Source organism: Martes martes (assembly GCF_963455335.1).
Source record: "Martes martes genome assembly, chromosome: 5".
Classification (NCBI taxonomy): domain Eukaryota; kingdom Metazoa; phylum Chordata; class Mammalia; order Carnivora; family Mustelidae; genus Martes; species Martes martes.
The window spans coordinates 133,711,705-133,728,316 of NC_137892.1; the positions used below are offsets into that span (position 1 = coordinate 133,711,705).

At 40.5% G+C, this 16,612-nt stretch overlaps 1 protein-coding gene across 1 annotated transcript in view; it reads left to right on the forward strand.

Annotated features, from left to right (window-relative positions):
* The window catches only part of C6 (complement C6), a 59,706-nt gene extending 48,436 nt beyond the window's left edge, over positions 1-11,270 (forward strand). Inside the window, exons 17-19 of the mRNA XM_080803313.1 lie at positions 2,820-2,910; positions 5,353-5,594; positions 10,720-11,270. Of these exons, the coding sequence (XP_080659439.1) occupies positions 2,820-2,910; positions 5,353-5,594; positions 10,720-10,901 (515 nt within the window). The 3' untranslated portion in view covers positions 10,902-11,270. The remainder of the gene's footprint in view (positions 1-2,819; positions 2,911-5,352; positions 5,595-10,719) is intronic.
* Positions 11,271-16,612: the final 5,342 nt, after the last annotated feature.

A 16,612-nucleotide genomic window follows, 5' to 3' on the forward strand; every position in this document is an offset into this window, starting at 1 on the left:
CCTTCCCTGACCTAAGTGTGGACTTATTTCCGAAGGGCAGAGAGGTATAGCTCTACAACAAAGAAAAATAATCCCATGTCAATGGAAAAGCTTAATATCTGAGGCCTTCCCAGCAGTGTAGGTCTCCAGGTTCAGGAAAGCTATGGGCCAGATTTCACCAGAAGGAATAAGGTTCCTGACAGAGAATGAGAGTGGGAAATGCTATGAAATTCATTGCTATGAAGAAAACCTATTGGTTTTTAAAATCTTTATTTTTGCCTCTAGCATAAACCTCTTTCCCTCATCAAACCTTCTGCCTGGTAGGGTAAAACGAGAAACTGTGAGCTTGGCCTCCTGTTCAGCCATGTAACATGGCAGAATATCTAGCTATAGCTGCCTACTGCCATCCTTCGACGATTACTTGCTTCCAGAAGCCATTGCGGTTCTGTGGATTAGTCAGATTCAGTTCTGGGAAGTTTGTTTCATGCAATAGGCTCAGGAAGTCAACTCTAGGTCGAGTTCAACTAGTCTAAAGGTTCTCTGGATGGCCCTTCATGTAAGCCAAGACAACCAAGACTTCCCCTTCCATATAATACACCCCAGTGTTACTCCCTCTGTTTTAATCCCCGTTGCTCACATACACACTGTTCAGTTGCTTGTCTTAGATCAAGCCTCATTTATTCGTGGATCTTTCTTTGTATTTTTCAATTGAGGTCTCCTGTTATATGGTCTCTGGAAGCATGTTCCCTTTCTACAAAATACCTGTCACGGCCTTTATGTATAAACCCATTACTATGATTATTCAATTAATGTCTGTTTTCATAGTGTCCTTTACATTCATGCAAAAAAGGGGACCACTTCTGTTTTCATTCTTTATATTTTTTCTTCCCCACCATCACATACTAGTGCCTAGAATATCCTGCAGGGATAAACACCTGCATTAGGAGTTGCATTTCTCCATGGATTCTTCTTAGAAGAAAATCTGACTTTCAAGACATTACCCCCCAAGGAACCATTTTCACCATTGTCACTGACATCTATGCTGCTAAAAGTGATGGATATTATTTTGATCCTCATCTCCTTTGACCTCTTAGGAACATCCAACAATGTTGACCTTCCTTTTATTTCCGTGGCTCTCAATATACAACACCATCTTGTTTGGCTTCTACCTCTCTGGCTGTTGCTCTCTGTTTTTGGCAGCCTCCCACCTGTGCTTGGAAATTAAATGTTGGAGTTCCTCAAGGCTCATATCTGTCCCCTCACCTTATGCTACATTTTCCTGCTGGGGAATCATACCCATACATATGGCTTCAATGATTCCCCAAAGAACAATAATAACAAATTTAATTCATTAGCACATACTTCTCCACTGAGCTTAAACCCAAATGGCCACATTTTAATAGATACATCTTAAATAGATACATTTTAAAATAGATACATTTTATGTACCTATTTTGATCTAGTTTTTTTTGAGTGTCTAAAAGACAGCATAAATTTAAGAATGCTTGGGTGACTCAGGTCATGATCCCAGGGTCCTGGGATCAAGTCCCACAATGTGCTCCTTGCACAGCAAGCAGCCTGCTTCTTCTTCTGCCTGCTGATCCCCTTGTTTGTGCTCTCTCTCTCAAATAAATAAATAAAATCTTTTTTAAAAATAAATTAAAGATACCACAAATTTAACATTTGCAGAGAAGAACTCTGAGTCATTACCCTCCTCTCCCTAAAACTAAGCATCTTATAATATTTTCTATTTCAGTTAAGGCACCAAAGCCTATTGTCTAATGCAAGCCAGAAACCTAAGGATCATACTTTGCAGCTCACACAGCTTACCCACGATATGCAATTTCATCCATTTAACCTGCTAAATATGTCCCAGGCTTATCTACTTCTCTTCATTTCCAACTCAACATTTTGGTCCAAATTACCGTCCTCTTTCACGTGAACTACTATAATCATCTGGTAGATTGTCTACCCATAGCCTTCTTGGTCACCGTGCCTCTTCAAATCCATTCTCCACACAGAAGCCAGAATTAACTTCTTTTTCAGAATCCAGACCTGATTTTGTCATATGACCCCCTGTTTAGAACCCACCAAAGACTTGTCATTATTTATAAAATAGAGGCAAAAATCTTCCAAAAGCCTTGTAAGCCCCCACACAGCCTGACACGCACTTACCTCTCTGGCCTCATCTCGTTCCATGCTTTTATTTTCCTGCACTAAAACCACACAGGCCTTCTCACAGTTCCAGGAAGATCACTTGCTGCCTCTCTTTCGAACTTCCATGCCTGATGGTTCCTCTGCCGTGAACACTTTCCCTTTCTTCTTTCCATTTTGCCAGTCCTAACCTTCCTCATGACGTCAGTTTTCTTGATTATATGCTTTCTCTCTACTAGCATGAATAACATGAGCAATTCTATTTGTATTCATGTGTTTGATTAATGTCAGTCTGCCCTCACAGAACTCTAAGCTCTGTGAGCATAGACTCTGTATGAAACTTTACTCAATCCACTCTTTTCCAGAATGTAACACAGTGCTGAGAGTATCGTAGTCACCCAGGAAATATTTGAAGAACAAATGAACAGAAATTTCACCAATTCCATTTTCTTCAGTTCCATGAACTTTACAGCAATTTTAGGCTGGGAAAATGACGGCTCATGAGAGCTAGAAAGGACCTCTCAGACAGAATATTTCATGACAACATATTTGGAAAAGGCAAAATGAATGCCCTAACTATAGGTGATAAGAGAGAACTTTTCACCACTGCCTTTCCTCCTAAGTCCAAACTTACCATTTGGAATCCATGCGGTGCACTGCTCCTTACCTGTTTTCTTTTGTTTCAGATTTTTTGACAAAATTAAAGGGCCATTGTCAACCAGGACAAAAACAGTTGGGATCTGAATGCATTTGCATGTCTCCAGAAGAAGACTGTGGGTGAGAGATACTCTATGGACTGTATTTGGAAAATGGGAAAACCAGTCTAGTGTAACCAGCTTGATAGAGGAGCTGAGCTTCTTGAAGCATAAACACGAAACATATTAATTTTTCACATAACTGATACACCCTCTGCTGTGTTGATTTCTTCCCCACTGGTAGCAAGCTTTCTTAATTATCCCTCAGCCCCATTCCCTAAATTTGTATGGCATTTGTTTATGAAGAAACGTGCATTTTTGTTTATGAAGACTTATTCCTGTCCATAATGGGTTTCAGACTCAATTATCTCAAAACCTTCCTTTTGCTCCTAAGCGCGGGGCAAGGTTGTGACTCCAAAAGCTTAGAATAGAGACAGTGGCATGAGTACAGACTTCACACATAAACACACCCCTTTGTCAGTTTATTTTTTCATGCTGGGGTAGAGAGAATGAAGAGCGAAAATGATACATCTCCCTCTGACTGCCATGACCAGATGGCTATCTCCTTTTTGTTGTTACAATGGCCTTATCTTTTTTTAAAGTAATCTCTACACCCACTGTGGGGTGTGAACTCAGAACCTCGAGATCAAGAGTCACATGTTCTGCTGACTTACCAGCCAGTCACCCCTAACTGCCTTTTCTTTACATGAACAAACTAAGGGGACTCAAGGGAGCTTCTTAATTTAAGGGTTACTTTCAGCTGGTTTAATTCAAAATAATGTTAGCTGAAGATAAAATTTTGTTTCTCTATCTCACAAAATAAATACAGAAATAGGCATTCTAGGGCTAGTATGACGACTTTCGCATTGCCAGTAGGACTGAGGCTCATTCCTGCTCTTGTTCTACCATCCTTAAAGTTATTTCTTGGTCAGAGATCGCTCTGTAGAAGCAGGAAGGGAGAAGACCAAAAATGGACATTTTCCCTCTTTTTAAGGAGAATTCTTGGAACACTCATCACTCACTTCCATCTCATTAACCTTCACTTATTCATATGGCCACAGGTACTTGCAAGGGAAGCTATGAAGTGCAGTTCTTTGGCCCTATGAGTAAAGTTAGAGTCAAACGACTGAGGAGGAGAAAGACTGAACGTTGGGATCGGAAGCCGATAGACTGTGCCCAGTTGTTACCTTTCACTTTTAACACTAAGTAGCTCTCATGTTCCTCCGTGCTGCAGGTGAACAAACACTAATAGGGACTTCTTATTTATTTAGGAACACTCTAGGGTATTTTTCCATATAATGCCACAACTATAATTCAGCACAAAGGTGGTCCTCTCTACCCCCCACCCCAATCTTCACCAGAAATGGTCCACCGGGTAGCTTCTTGCTGCTGGAGTCTCCTCATCCAGCAGATGGCCTCCTGGGGAGTGCATACAACCCTCATATTGCCCATGTAATGCAGGGGAAGCTTCTGTCTTAATCTTTGCAATACCAAGTTGCGAGAACACCGACTATCCTCTGGAACTGTCAGAATTTCAGCTCTTCCCTACCTCTCTAGCCTCCTTCTGTAGTCCTCAGTTCTCCTTTACACAGCATTGAAGGTATTTGTGAGAAGTGACTGGACCCGCAGTTTAAGTTCTCTGCCCACAGAGAGTGAGTGGCCTTTATTCCTGAAGATAAATTTACACACCGATGCCCCGACTGTAAACTCTAAAACTGACATCCAAGAAGAAACTCAAATTTAGAGTAATCAAGAACCTCTTGTGCTCTCAACAAAAGAAGGACTGTGGCCACTGGTTAGGTTTCAGGAGGAAGACCCAGCATCTACTTAGGAAGATTAAGCAAGTTACCCTGGGAATGACATAAAAGCTCATGCCCTCAATCACAGTACAAACACACTTGCAAATATATATATATATATATATATATATATATATATATCTGGTGTTCCAAGTACTGAGTATTATAGAGTTCTGAGGCAGTCCAGACTATATGGGCCAGATTGGTCAGGGTTAGCTTCAAAGTGCAGAAGGCAGAAGTGCAGCCAGGAATTGAAGTGGACACAGAGAGACACAGAAGAAAGACAGTGCAATGCTGATGGAGCAGAGCATGGGATGCCAACAAAGGAGACGTAATCTTATCATTTTCGAAAATAATCAATACAATTGTCAGGTGATAGCGGTCAGGAAGGAAAAGAAAACAATTCTAGAAAGGAAAGTTAATTGGAGTCAAGTTGACTCAAATTGAGTCATGATCCTCAACTTGAGGATCTGGATGACCAGAAGTGAAGAATTCAGACTTTGATTCGAAGACAATTGGGAGTAACACCAAGACTAAGATGAAACTGTAGAAGGATGAATCACAGGGCGCGCAAGATGAGATGAAGAACCGAACGAAGAGAGGCTGGGGACGGGGGTGCATCGGGGAAGAAAACTGGGTGGTGAGTTTACATATTATACCGACTGCCTGCCATCTCTTTTTTTCTAATCTTCATATGCGAATGTTTGCTTTCCTCTCTTGGGCAGCCATTATTCAGAAGATCTCTGCGTGTTTGATACAGACACCGGCCATTACTTTACTTCACCTGCTTGTAAGTTTTTGGCTGAGAAATGTTTAAATAATCAGCAACTCCATTTTCTGCATATTGGTTCCTGCCAAGATGGTCCACAGCTAGAATGGGGTCTTGAAAGGAGAAGACTTTCAACCAATAGCACGAAGAAAGAATCTTGTGGCTATGACACCTGCTACGACTGGGAAAAATGTTCAGGTGAGCTCCAGTAGTGACCACGTACTAGAAAGGCTCACACATAATCTTCATTGCAACTAGTTCATCTTTTTTTTTTTTAAGATTATTTATTTATTTATTTGACAGAGAGAGATCACAAGTAGGCAGAGAGGCAGGCAGAGGGAGAGGGGGAAGCAGGCTCCCTGCCGAGCAGAGAGTCCGATGCGGGGCTCCATCCCAGGACCCTGGGATCATGACCTGAGCTAAAGGCAGAGGCTTTAACCCACTGAGCCACCCAGGTGCCCCGCAACTAGTTCAACTTATTTGCATTTATACTCTTTCTGAAAACAAAACAAAAACTTTTCCTTAATCAAAAATAACTCCTTTACATTGTAAAATATTTTATAAAGTCATTTAAATAGAAAGAAAAAAAAAACATAACCCACCCACTGTTAGAAATAACCACTTTCGTAGTTTTAGAGTGAATCTTCCTAATTATTGTTCATTGCATATACAATCAGTACTACCCTTAGACTACAGTAGAGAATCACCTGTCCCAGTCTCATGCTTCAGGCACCATTCCCCACCCCCAGCTTTGGAAAACTTTCATCAGAATTGTCTAAGATTTCCTCTGGCATCGGGAACTGGCTAGGACAACATAGCCAGAGTGCCCTGAGCCTAGACCAAATTCCTCGTGGATACTAATTGCCAGAAGCATCTTCTTCAAATTTTTTTAAGCCCTCTTGCAGTGCCTGGGACTAGCCAAGGCTGGCAGTGTTAATCAGGTAGGACACTCTGGGCCCAGATAGGGTTGGCTCATGGGCTCAGGCACTGTTTCTCGCTAGTGGAACATTCTCCAACATTCTGCTTCTCTCTCACCATGCATGGGGTCAACCAGCTGCTCCAAGGAGCCCTGGGACTCATGCCGGTAGAGCCATCTGTGGCTCAGAGCTAGACCCTCATTTCCAGAAAGCAGCCTGGTGAGCCACCAGCCAGCAGGGTATTTGTCAAGATTGCTTGAGATTGGACTGCTAGTATGGTGCCGACACTCTAATTTAGAGTGATTGTTATTATTTGTATAGAGAGGCATTTCACAAAAAATAAAATAAAAATAAAAAATTCCCCAGGGCCTTATAAATCTCAGGGATGTTCATGATTATATTGCACTTTTAAAAAAAGTATCATCCTTTATATCTTATTTTATATATTGCTGTTTTTCACTTCATATATCATGAAACTATTTTCACATCATTATATATTATTTTGCCACATAATTTTCAATGTCTGCCAAAACCTATATGGACATTCTATAATTTATTTAACTAATCCTAAGTGTCTAGATTTTTCCCAATATTTTGCTGTTATAAACGGTGCTATAATAGACAAATCTATCACAGATAAATCTTTAAGATTATTTCCTTAGGATATACCTTAGAAAATGAAATTCCTAGGTAAACATGACTTCCAAATGTAAAGTCTTTGTTAGTACTATGTATCAACTTGCTTTCCAGAAATGTTTTTACCATATTATATTCCTACCTACAATGTATAATTAAGACTGCCTTCCATACTTTCACCAATGCTTGGAGTCATTACTCCTTTATTTCTCTGTCAGTTTGATACTCAGGAAGTGGCATTACGTTTCTATTTTCTGTAAGTTGTCCAATTCTGATCAGTATCAAATCATCTTGTAGCTAAACACTACTACCCATTTTTCATTGCCAGACTAACACCATTACCCAACTGACATGTGTCTCAGAAATGCTAATTTATGGTAGAAAAGAGCTGAAGGTATTATGGAATATCACTTTATATTTAAAATATAGCCTTTTTCTTTGAAAATGGTAGCATAGGAACATTATTGTCAGGAATGCACACTGAAGATAAAAGGAAACAGGATAAAATGGTCCCTGTCTGTGCGACAATAGGTAAAACTGGTATTTGAGGATGTGTTTAGTGTGAGGTTCCATCCTTCCATATTTATCATGAAGAAAAGATTTTCATGGAACCCTGTATAGCAATGATTTTTTTCCTATTTTCCATAAATTATTCTTTTTATATCTGTCTGAGTAACAAATAATATCTGGCTTACAATTTCATCAAAATCTGCTTTTACTATTAGCTCTTCACTATACATATATCTAAATCCTACAGTCTCCAGGAGTCTTAGTTTGTCTAAAAAAAGAACACAGAAAAGTTTGAATATTTAATCAATATTGCTCAAGTTAACAGAATGTCTTGGGGTAGTCAAACTAATACATGGACATTTTGTAATGAGAGATTTAAGTCATTTAAAAGATTCTTTAATTTTATACACAATCAGAATCCTGAAAGCATTTTTCCCCCTAAAGATATGGTCTGGCTGGGTCAGTCTTCTTCAACTGGTGAGAAAAAGTCAATGTCACAGAGAATTCTGTTCAGTAACACTATAGAAGAGCATCACTGTACAAATCACAGCATTTATGAAGAAAGAGAAAGCTAAAAATGTATTTTGTACCCAATGCACTCATGGCAAGTTGGGATATTATTGATTTTGAGTTGAACTGAAGGTCTTCTTAGTTGAACTGTGTTCTTGAACACATTGTGTACTTTGCTATGCTTTTCCTTCTCTATCTAAAATGAAATAAAGAGGGATGCCTGGGTGGCTCAGTGGATTGAGCCTCTGCCTTCAGCTCAGGTCATGATCTCAGGGTCCTAGGATCGAATCCCACGTCGGGCTCTCTGCTCTGCAGGGAGCCTGCTTCCTCCTCTCTCTCTGCCTGCCTCTCTGCCTACTTGTGATCTCTCTCTGTCAAATAAATAAATAAATAAAATCTTAAAAAAAAAACTTTAAAAAGCAAAATAAACTAAATTTTCAATCCATCTAGACTTAAGAAAATCATATGAATACTTTCACACCTATTCAACAGTAGAGAGAAAAGTTTAATGAATGCCCACGTACCCATCACCCACCTCTCACCCCTTAACCTTAAAAAAAAAAAAATGAAATAAAGAAAGGTTTAAAATGGAACTTCAAAATTACATAAAGTTCACTTTTCAAAAGTTAGAACATGAATGGCTTCTTAAGGAGCCTATTTTTATGGATGTGGAATGTTTTGCCTAAATTTCAAAAATATCCACCATCGGCTAATAGAAGGGGGAAATTTATTCAGCACACATCCATTTAGTAGCCAAGATGTGGACGTCACTGTACAAGGTATGACGAAGACACTGAAGATAAAGGAGTTTTGTACCTTCAAATTGTTCACAGTAGCTAAAGGAGTAACTTTTCATGATAACTGCATGAATAACCTTATGTAAGCCAGTATGTAATAAGAACTGTGAGAAAGATAAAAATCTTCTGGCCTGGAAGTGTTTCATAAGGTTGGTAGATTGAGAACTGAGTTTTGGAGGATGCATTAGTAGAGGTGGTGGGAAGGGCATTTTGGTGCTGGTAGTCTAAAGATAATCTTGCTAAGAGCATTTAAGCCATAACCATCCTAAAAGAATGGTGACCATGGCCTTTCCAAAAGCCTGGGGAATGGACATCCTCTCCAGAAGTGTCCTTCACTAAACCCTATTGTTTACAACAATGAGCAAGACCTTTCCCAACTAGAATCTTCTCTAGCTGGTGACAGAGGGCTTACAAGGGAATGCATGCTCTTTCATGAAATGTTTTCTACCAAAGACAGGAAGTCTACAGAAGTCTACAGGAAGTCTACAGGAAGTCTATGAGTGTCTCCCTACTTTTCTTCCCCATTTTCTTCCATTGGGAAGGAACTGATATTCCCCTAAAAGAAGCTACTTCTTAATGACATCATTGCTGATTCTCAGTCTCACTCAGATATTTTGGCAACATGCGTTTTCCCAGATCTATCAATACACTTCTTTTTGAATACTTACACCCGTACCCCCAATTCAGAACTGAAACCCACTGATGAAGCTGAATTAATTGAGCACCTCGTTAAGAGGTAAATGGGACATAGGGATGAATGATCTCTCAAATAAACCACTTATAACTGTCTTGAGAGAAAAACATGTCAGTGTCAGATATAGTACTAACAAACGTCAGATATAGTACTTACAGATTTATGTTATTAAAGTTTAGTTAAAAATTTAATTGAAGTTTAGTTGGCATGGGGCAAGTGGCTATCAAATGCTTCATGGAGGAAGTGAGACCTGTAGAAACTGGATATGTGGGGGAGAGTAGGAGGGAGCACATCAGTGTAGCAAAAGAAGGGGATAGCATGGGCAAGAGTACAAAAACTAGAACACCACTGAGGTCTTGGTTGGGAAGCAGAGAGGGACTTACTCTACCTGGAATGGAGAAAACAGAGAAGGCAATATGCAAAGGGATTTTGACGTCAAACTGTAGAGGACCTTGACCTTTGATTAAAATATGCATGTATATAAATGAGCCTGTATCCCTTTACTCAAAATTTTTGTAATATTCTTGGCTTTGGTAAGTTTATCTCAAGTAATTATTTTAAAATGATTTCATGAATGCAAGACCTATATGAATTATGAAGTGACTGGGTAGTTTTGAAACCAGGCCTCATGAAAGAATCATCCACCCAGAAATATTCTAGAAAGAAATCAGTAACCGTGGTGTAGAGTTGTGTTAAAGAATTAAGGCCTATGGGTCATTTATGATTTAAAACCTGCCTCTACCACTTACTAAGTGTGGAACCATGAGCCAATCACTTAAGCTCACTAACAAGCTCATGCATAGAATTAGCATGATAACGTGGAGTCCATATGTTTTTTGTGAGGACTAAATGAAATAAAGAACGTAAATCTCTTGGCTTATTATATGGCTTCATAGCACCTTCTCAACAGAAGTTAACTAAATGTTCCCAGGTGGTGCCAATGAGAAATAACAGCAAGGAGAAACAGAAGACATCATGGAAATGGATTGACAGGATGTAGCAACCAATTGGATGTGGGCAGTGAGTGAGGAGGTGGTGCCAGAAACAGCCCAACTCCTGAATCTTACTGGCTTACTAGTGCATTCTGGTCTCTTCCAACCAGATGACTCCATTCAAGCACAGTTGGGTCTTTTGGGTCATTGCCTTTTTTCCAGCTTTCTAATACATTGTCACCAAAGTGCCTGCTGCTCTGGGAACAAACTGGGTAAAATCAAACCCCGAAGTAGGTGGTGAGTCACACTGTCTCCCTCTCTTTTCAGCTTCCATTTCCAAATGTGTCTGCCTGTTGCCTCCCCAGTGCTTCAAGGGTGGAAGCCACCTCTACTGTGTCAGAATAGGATCATCAACGAATGAGAAAACAGTGAACATCTGCGAAGTAGGAGCTGTACGATGTGCCAACAGGAAAATGGAAATACTGTATCCTGGGAGGTGTTCAGCTTAAAACAATTACTGATAAACAGATTTACTCTCTAAAAATAATTTCTACAAAAGGGCATCCTCCTACAAACAGCAGACTGGTGTGCCCAGAGGTTAGACATAAATTCTTTTGTGTTATTTTCATACCATTATTCACCTTGCCTTAGCCTTTTCTATCCAGTTTCAATCCATGATGTTCTGTAGTGTATACCCAGGTAATAACTTTCACATTAATCCAGTAAATTCTTCTGTTCACGTTGCACTAAAATGATGGGACATCTGAGGACCTTATGAAGCCTGTAGTATTAAACATTCTCAGAAATAGAATTGAGAAAAAAAACCATAATTGTCTTCAATTAATAAATAAACAGAAACCTACAACTTGTAAAACACATTCTTGAAACCCAACCTTCCTTCATGCATTCATTCAACGGATAATTCTGAACGTCTACAATGTGCCAAGTACTGTTTAAGATGCCGGGGAATTAACAGTGAATAAAAAGACAAAATCCCTTGCCTTCATGAAGCTCACACTCACGTGGAGAAAGACATACAAGAAATAAAATAAGCATACAGACATATAGTATTTTTGATGATGACAGTTGTCATGGAGAAAATAAGGCAAGGAGAGAAGAGTTTCATCATCTTATGCCAGGAAACACACCATAGTAATAAGCATCACAGTAAGGATGATTGGAAAGAAGTGGAAATCGCCTCAGGTGAGGCAGTTGGTAAACTTCTGGAGTTCCATACTCAGGAAAAACAAGTCTCCTTGCCTCAGCTAAAGTGCATCCTGAAGCTTTTGAGCTGAAGTATGTGATGGGTGGAAAATAAAATCATCAGAGAATTGTGAAGGAATAATTTTTAAATTATTATTTTTTAAAATTTATTTATTTGACAGAGATCACAAGTAGGCAGAGGCAGGCAGAGAGAGAAGGGGAAGCAGGCTCCCTGCTAAGCAGAGAGCCTGATGTGGGGCTCGATCCCAGGACCCTGGGATCATGACCTGAGCCAAAGGCAGAGGCTTTAACCCACTGAGCCACCCAGGTGCCCCGGAATAATTTTTAAATTAAATTATGTCTTCTGCATTGGGCCATACCAAGTAGACACCCATTTCTTAGAGAGGCTAGGGTGTCATTTTATTGGGAAAGAGGAGCATCTTGAGAATAGCAGTTCTCAATACTGATGTGCATCAGTCACCTGAAGTGCCTGCTAACTGATACACATGCCTGCAACCCCTCCCCCCACCCCACCCCCCACAGTTTCTGTTTCATCAGGTCTGGGGCGGGGCCTGGAAATTCCTAACAACTTTCCAGGTAGACTGACCATCAGGAGTGCGACATTTTGAAAACAGTTTAGGAATGGAGTCATCCAACAGTTCATTCTGTTTGATTTACTAATTGATCTCAAAGCCTTACTTAGCCAGCCAATCTCCAAGCCTGTGAGTGGAAGAAGATCTCCTTCCTCTAAAACTCGGTGGGACTCCTATCTAGTGGAAGGCGGCCATGAGGCACGGCCACCTGCAACACCCTCATCAGACCTGACACACTAAATGTCACTCCTCCCCCATCTCATTCATCATAGCATGTTAGCAAAATCTGAAACATCTTGCAATATCAAAGGAGAAGTACAAGGAAGGGGAAAAAAAAAAAAAAACAACAATTACGAACAGAAACATTTTCCCAGTGTAACAGCCATCGAATGGGAATTTTTATTTTCCCTAGAGTTAGTAACCCATCTTTTCCGGTCTTGCCATCCCCTCCCGTCTCACAAAAGTGGTGCCATCTTGTCAGCACCCATGCCTTCAGCACTCCCAAGACAAAGAGGGAAAGCAAAGAGGCATGGCCACCTTCCACTAGGTGGGAATCCCATTGAATTTTAGAGGAAGGAAATCTTCCATTCACAGGCTTGGGGATTGGCTGGTTAAGATTTTGAAATCAGTTAGTAATTCAGCATGAGGACAAAGGGGAATTCAATACTCCCATGTCCTCAGGAGAGGCACTAACAACTGAACCAAGAACTTTTCCTTAAGACTGAGCTGGCTCCTCTCCCCAGATCCCAGGCCTACCTCACATCTTTCTGAGGGGTCGGGGAAGAGGGAGGGAGACCAGGGGAATCCACAGCCGAGTAAATACAGTGTTCATAGAGAGAGTCATACTCCCCACCTACGTTCTTTTCCTACCCTGAGTGAAGAGGTAGAGATGCTGAAAGTATCCACCAAAGCCAGGCAACTGAAGCCCAGTGAGACTTTTCTCGAAGGCAAGGGGAACCGGCAGTAAGGATACAGGTGCTGCCCCCCACTGGCTGGTGGGCTGCTGTGCAGTCTTCGAGCTGATCTGTGAGCAGGTTGCAGGAGTCGTCTCTGGGAGGTATGGATCCTGATGAGGGCAGATGTGGAGGCATTCTCCCTTCCTGAGCCTGAGACCACTTTCTGCCTAGAGGGTGCTGAAGATGGGATGCTACCAGAGCGGCCCTCACCATTTTCACAGAAGGGGGGGTGTCATGAGTAGGAAAAGATGGGTGCAACACTTTCTCCATCAGAGTCCCAAGACAGAGAGTGAAGGATGGTGGTGGTTCTCACGGCTCCTGAGGAAGGACACAGTGAAGAGGAAAAGCAGGCGCTCTGAGGATCCTGCATCTTGGACATGATTCTATGGAAAGCACCAAGAGAAGACACAGTGGCCTTTCTCACAGGAAGTTCTGAGGGCCTGAGTGGGTAGGAGTAAAGCAAAACACCAAACCAAGGAAACACAGAGGTCACCAATAACACAGAACCAGATTTAGAAAAAACAAGTCAAAGGTGACACACCGTCATTGACCTTGCCATTTATCTTAGCCCATTTCCTTGCTCCCAGCACCAGAGACCAAGATCCAGCAAATGCAAGGGATGCAGGTGTCCTAGAATGAGACCTGCCTCTCCCTATTACCCCTGGGAGGGGTTGGAAAGGCGCCAGAGCAACCCGCCTGCCTTCCCTGCCCTAAGCTCACTGATGCATGAGCCTGGCTGACTGGAGGCAGGGAAGGAGGTGAGATGTCAATTGGGTACGAGATTGGAGACTTAAACTGGACTAACTTTGAAAAACAGAAACTGACCAGAAATCTATGTGATCTTTCCCAGATTTAATTAAGGCAAGAGAAAAAGAAAAATGGAATTTGGCAGAGCGAAGTGAAACCTAAGAGTTTTAGTTTGCTAGGGCTGTTGTGACAAAGGACCACAAACCAGGTGACATAAAACAAGAGAAATGTATTGTCTCACAGTTCCAGAGGCCAGAAACCTGAAATCACTGCATCAGTAGGTTCCCTCTGAAACCTAGAGGAGAGAGTTCTTCCTTGCCTCTTCTGGCTGTTGGTATTTGCCAGAAATCCTCAAGTGTTCCTTGGCTTGAAGGACCATCACTCCAGCGTCTGCCTCCATCAGGACATGGCTGTCTTCAATGTTTTCCTTCTGTGCATGTCCGTCTGCCCAAATTTGTATGGTTTTGTGAGGACAGCAATCATGTTGGGTGAGGCCCACTCTCACAACCTCATCTTCATAGGATTATGTCTGCAAGACCCTCTCTCTAAACATGGTCACATTCACAGCGACCAGAAGTTCAAATTTCAACATATCTTTTTTTTGCAGATACAGTTCAACCCATAGCCCTGTGACTGGGGAGAAAAGTTTTCCTGTTTACACCCCATAATGTAATCAAAGCTTGATACCAGTTATTATATTCATGTTGCTCGATTAAAATCAGTCGTGTTTGCTTTGAAGTATGTTACTTTTTCACTTGTAACAGTCTTCCCTTTTAATGGTGATTAGTTGATCTTTTTACCACTTAGTTACCTTTGTTTGAAAGGATTTTTTGAGTGCACTAAAGTTTGCATCAGGCTTAATTTGCATGCCATTTATCAGTTGAATTTTTCACACTCCCATATTAATATTAATACAGCAATTTAGTACAATAAGTGTTAAGAGCTAGAGATTAAATTGTCATCATGAAGCAGAGAGCAAAACTGAAACATATTAAATACCTGGAATTTGGACCTAGAATGTCCAATGCTGTCCTAGAAGATTAAATAAATTCCTGATCAAAGGTAAAAGCTTAGCCTCTTAAGCTATTGGAGATGAATACTAAGCATTCTTGCTTGTAGCTTCTGTAACTGGAAACTGAACTGGGTCCTTTTTTATATATATGGGTTTTGATTTTTGTTGATTTTGCAAGAAACTGACAAAATAAATGAAACCCCAGTTTAAAGAATCTTATAAATTGACATACTATACTTCTCATATGTCCTGGAAGCAGAATTCTAAGTCTGTGATTTTAAAAACTCTCGTCCCGTGGGGTGACATTCAAGCAAAGATTTCCTGTTTTGACAGTCTCCAGTAAAGTTCACTAAATTTGAGAATATATTACTGTTTTTTTTCTCTTTTTTACAAAAGCCTCCCTCAATGGACATTCCTTTAGTTTTAAAGACTGAGCTCTTCTGTTCTTTCCAGAAGAACACCCACAAACTAGACTGAATCCACATCCTTTGCTAAATTCTAATTCTGAGTCACAAGAATCTGACGGATCATGATGTCTCTGGTTGGTGTTGGGCACCAAATATCCTGAAGCTTGGTTAATTAGATTCTATATGGCTGGCTGTCTCTAAGGTCACCTTCATCCTTTTGGAATCCATTGTGTATGGAATCAATGAGGCATCAAGCTTCTAACCAAACAAATGGCCTGTAAAATCATAGTTGTATCCATGTCATTTTATAAAAGCGAGACAGGCCACTGTTAGCCTATTTGTCTTCTTGACAAGTTATAGAGGTACAGCTTCAGTTCCCCATGTCAAATGTCAGTTAGCACAGGTATGTGTCACCAATCAAGGGACTCCAACGGACAGATGGCCGTGCTCACAAAGATTTATATAGAAAGATGTTCATAACAACATTATTTATAATGGCAAAAAATGACAACACCTAAATGTCTAATAATAAACTACGGCCCCTTCCTGGGATGGAACAGCCTGAGACCATGGACAAGTATCTTTGGAAAAAGATTTTAAAGGACATAATAAAAAGTGAAAAACAGGGCTACAATACTACATATGATTCCAGCTCCGTAAATCGTGTGTGTACAAATGTCTTTAAAAACAACGATTGGAAAAACAAATCTCTAGAATATGGAGTCATCTTTATTTTCTTTTTTACATTTTTCTGCATTTTCTAGATCTTCTACAACCAGCATGCATTTTCTTTTATAATTGGGCATGAAAGTCTTTCTAAAAATTTTCTCTTCTAGTTAGGTGAAAAAACAGTTAATGCTGTTTGTATAGATATACTGGTAGCAAATTGGCTTTGAGGTTCAAGCCAGCCCCACGGGTCTGGAGTTGCCCACATGAAGCAGATGGTAGCTTTCAACTAGACATGTGAGCCTCATGTGCATTCATTTATTCATTCATTCACAAGCATTTTCTGAGTAGCTGATAAGTCTCACAAGTTAGGTCAGTTATCAGGCAGAGATTTTGGAGGTACTTACAGTAGATGGGAAGATTTTAAAGGTGTACTTACACCAGTATTATACAAAATAGAAAGCAATGAGTTAGTACTAAAAAGTTACAGGTATAGATAACATCTTTACAGAATTAAAAAAACTAGACAGTTAATAAAATAAAGTCAGGCGTAACTTCTCAAAGTCTGGTAACAGTTGGAGACACTGAGCAGCTACTTGAACTTGGACAAACCTTTGAGACTCAGTTTCTTCATGT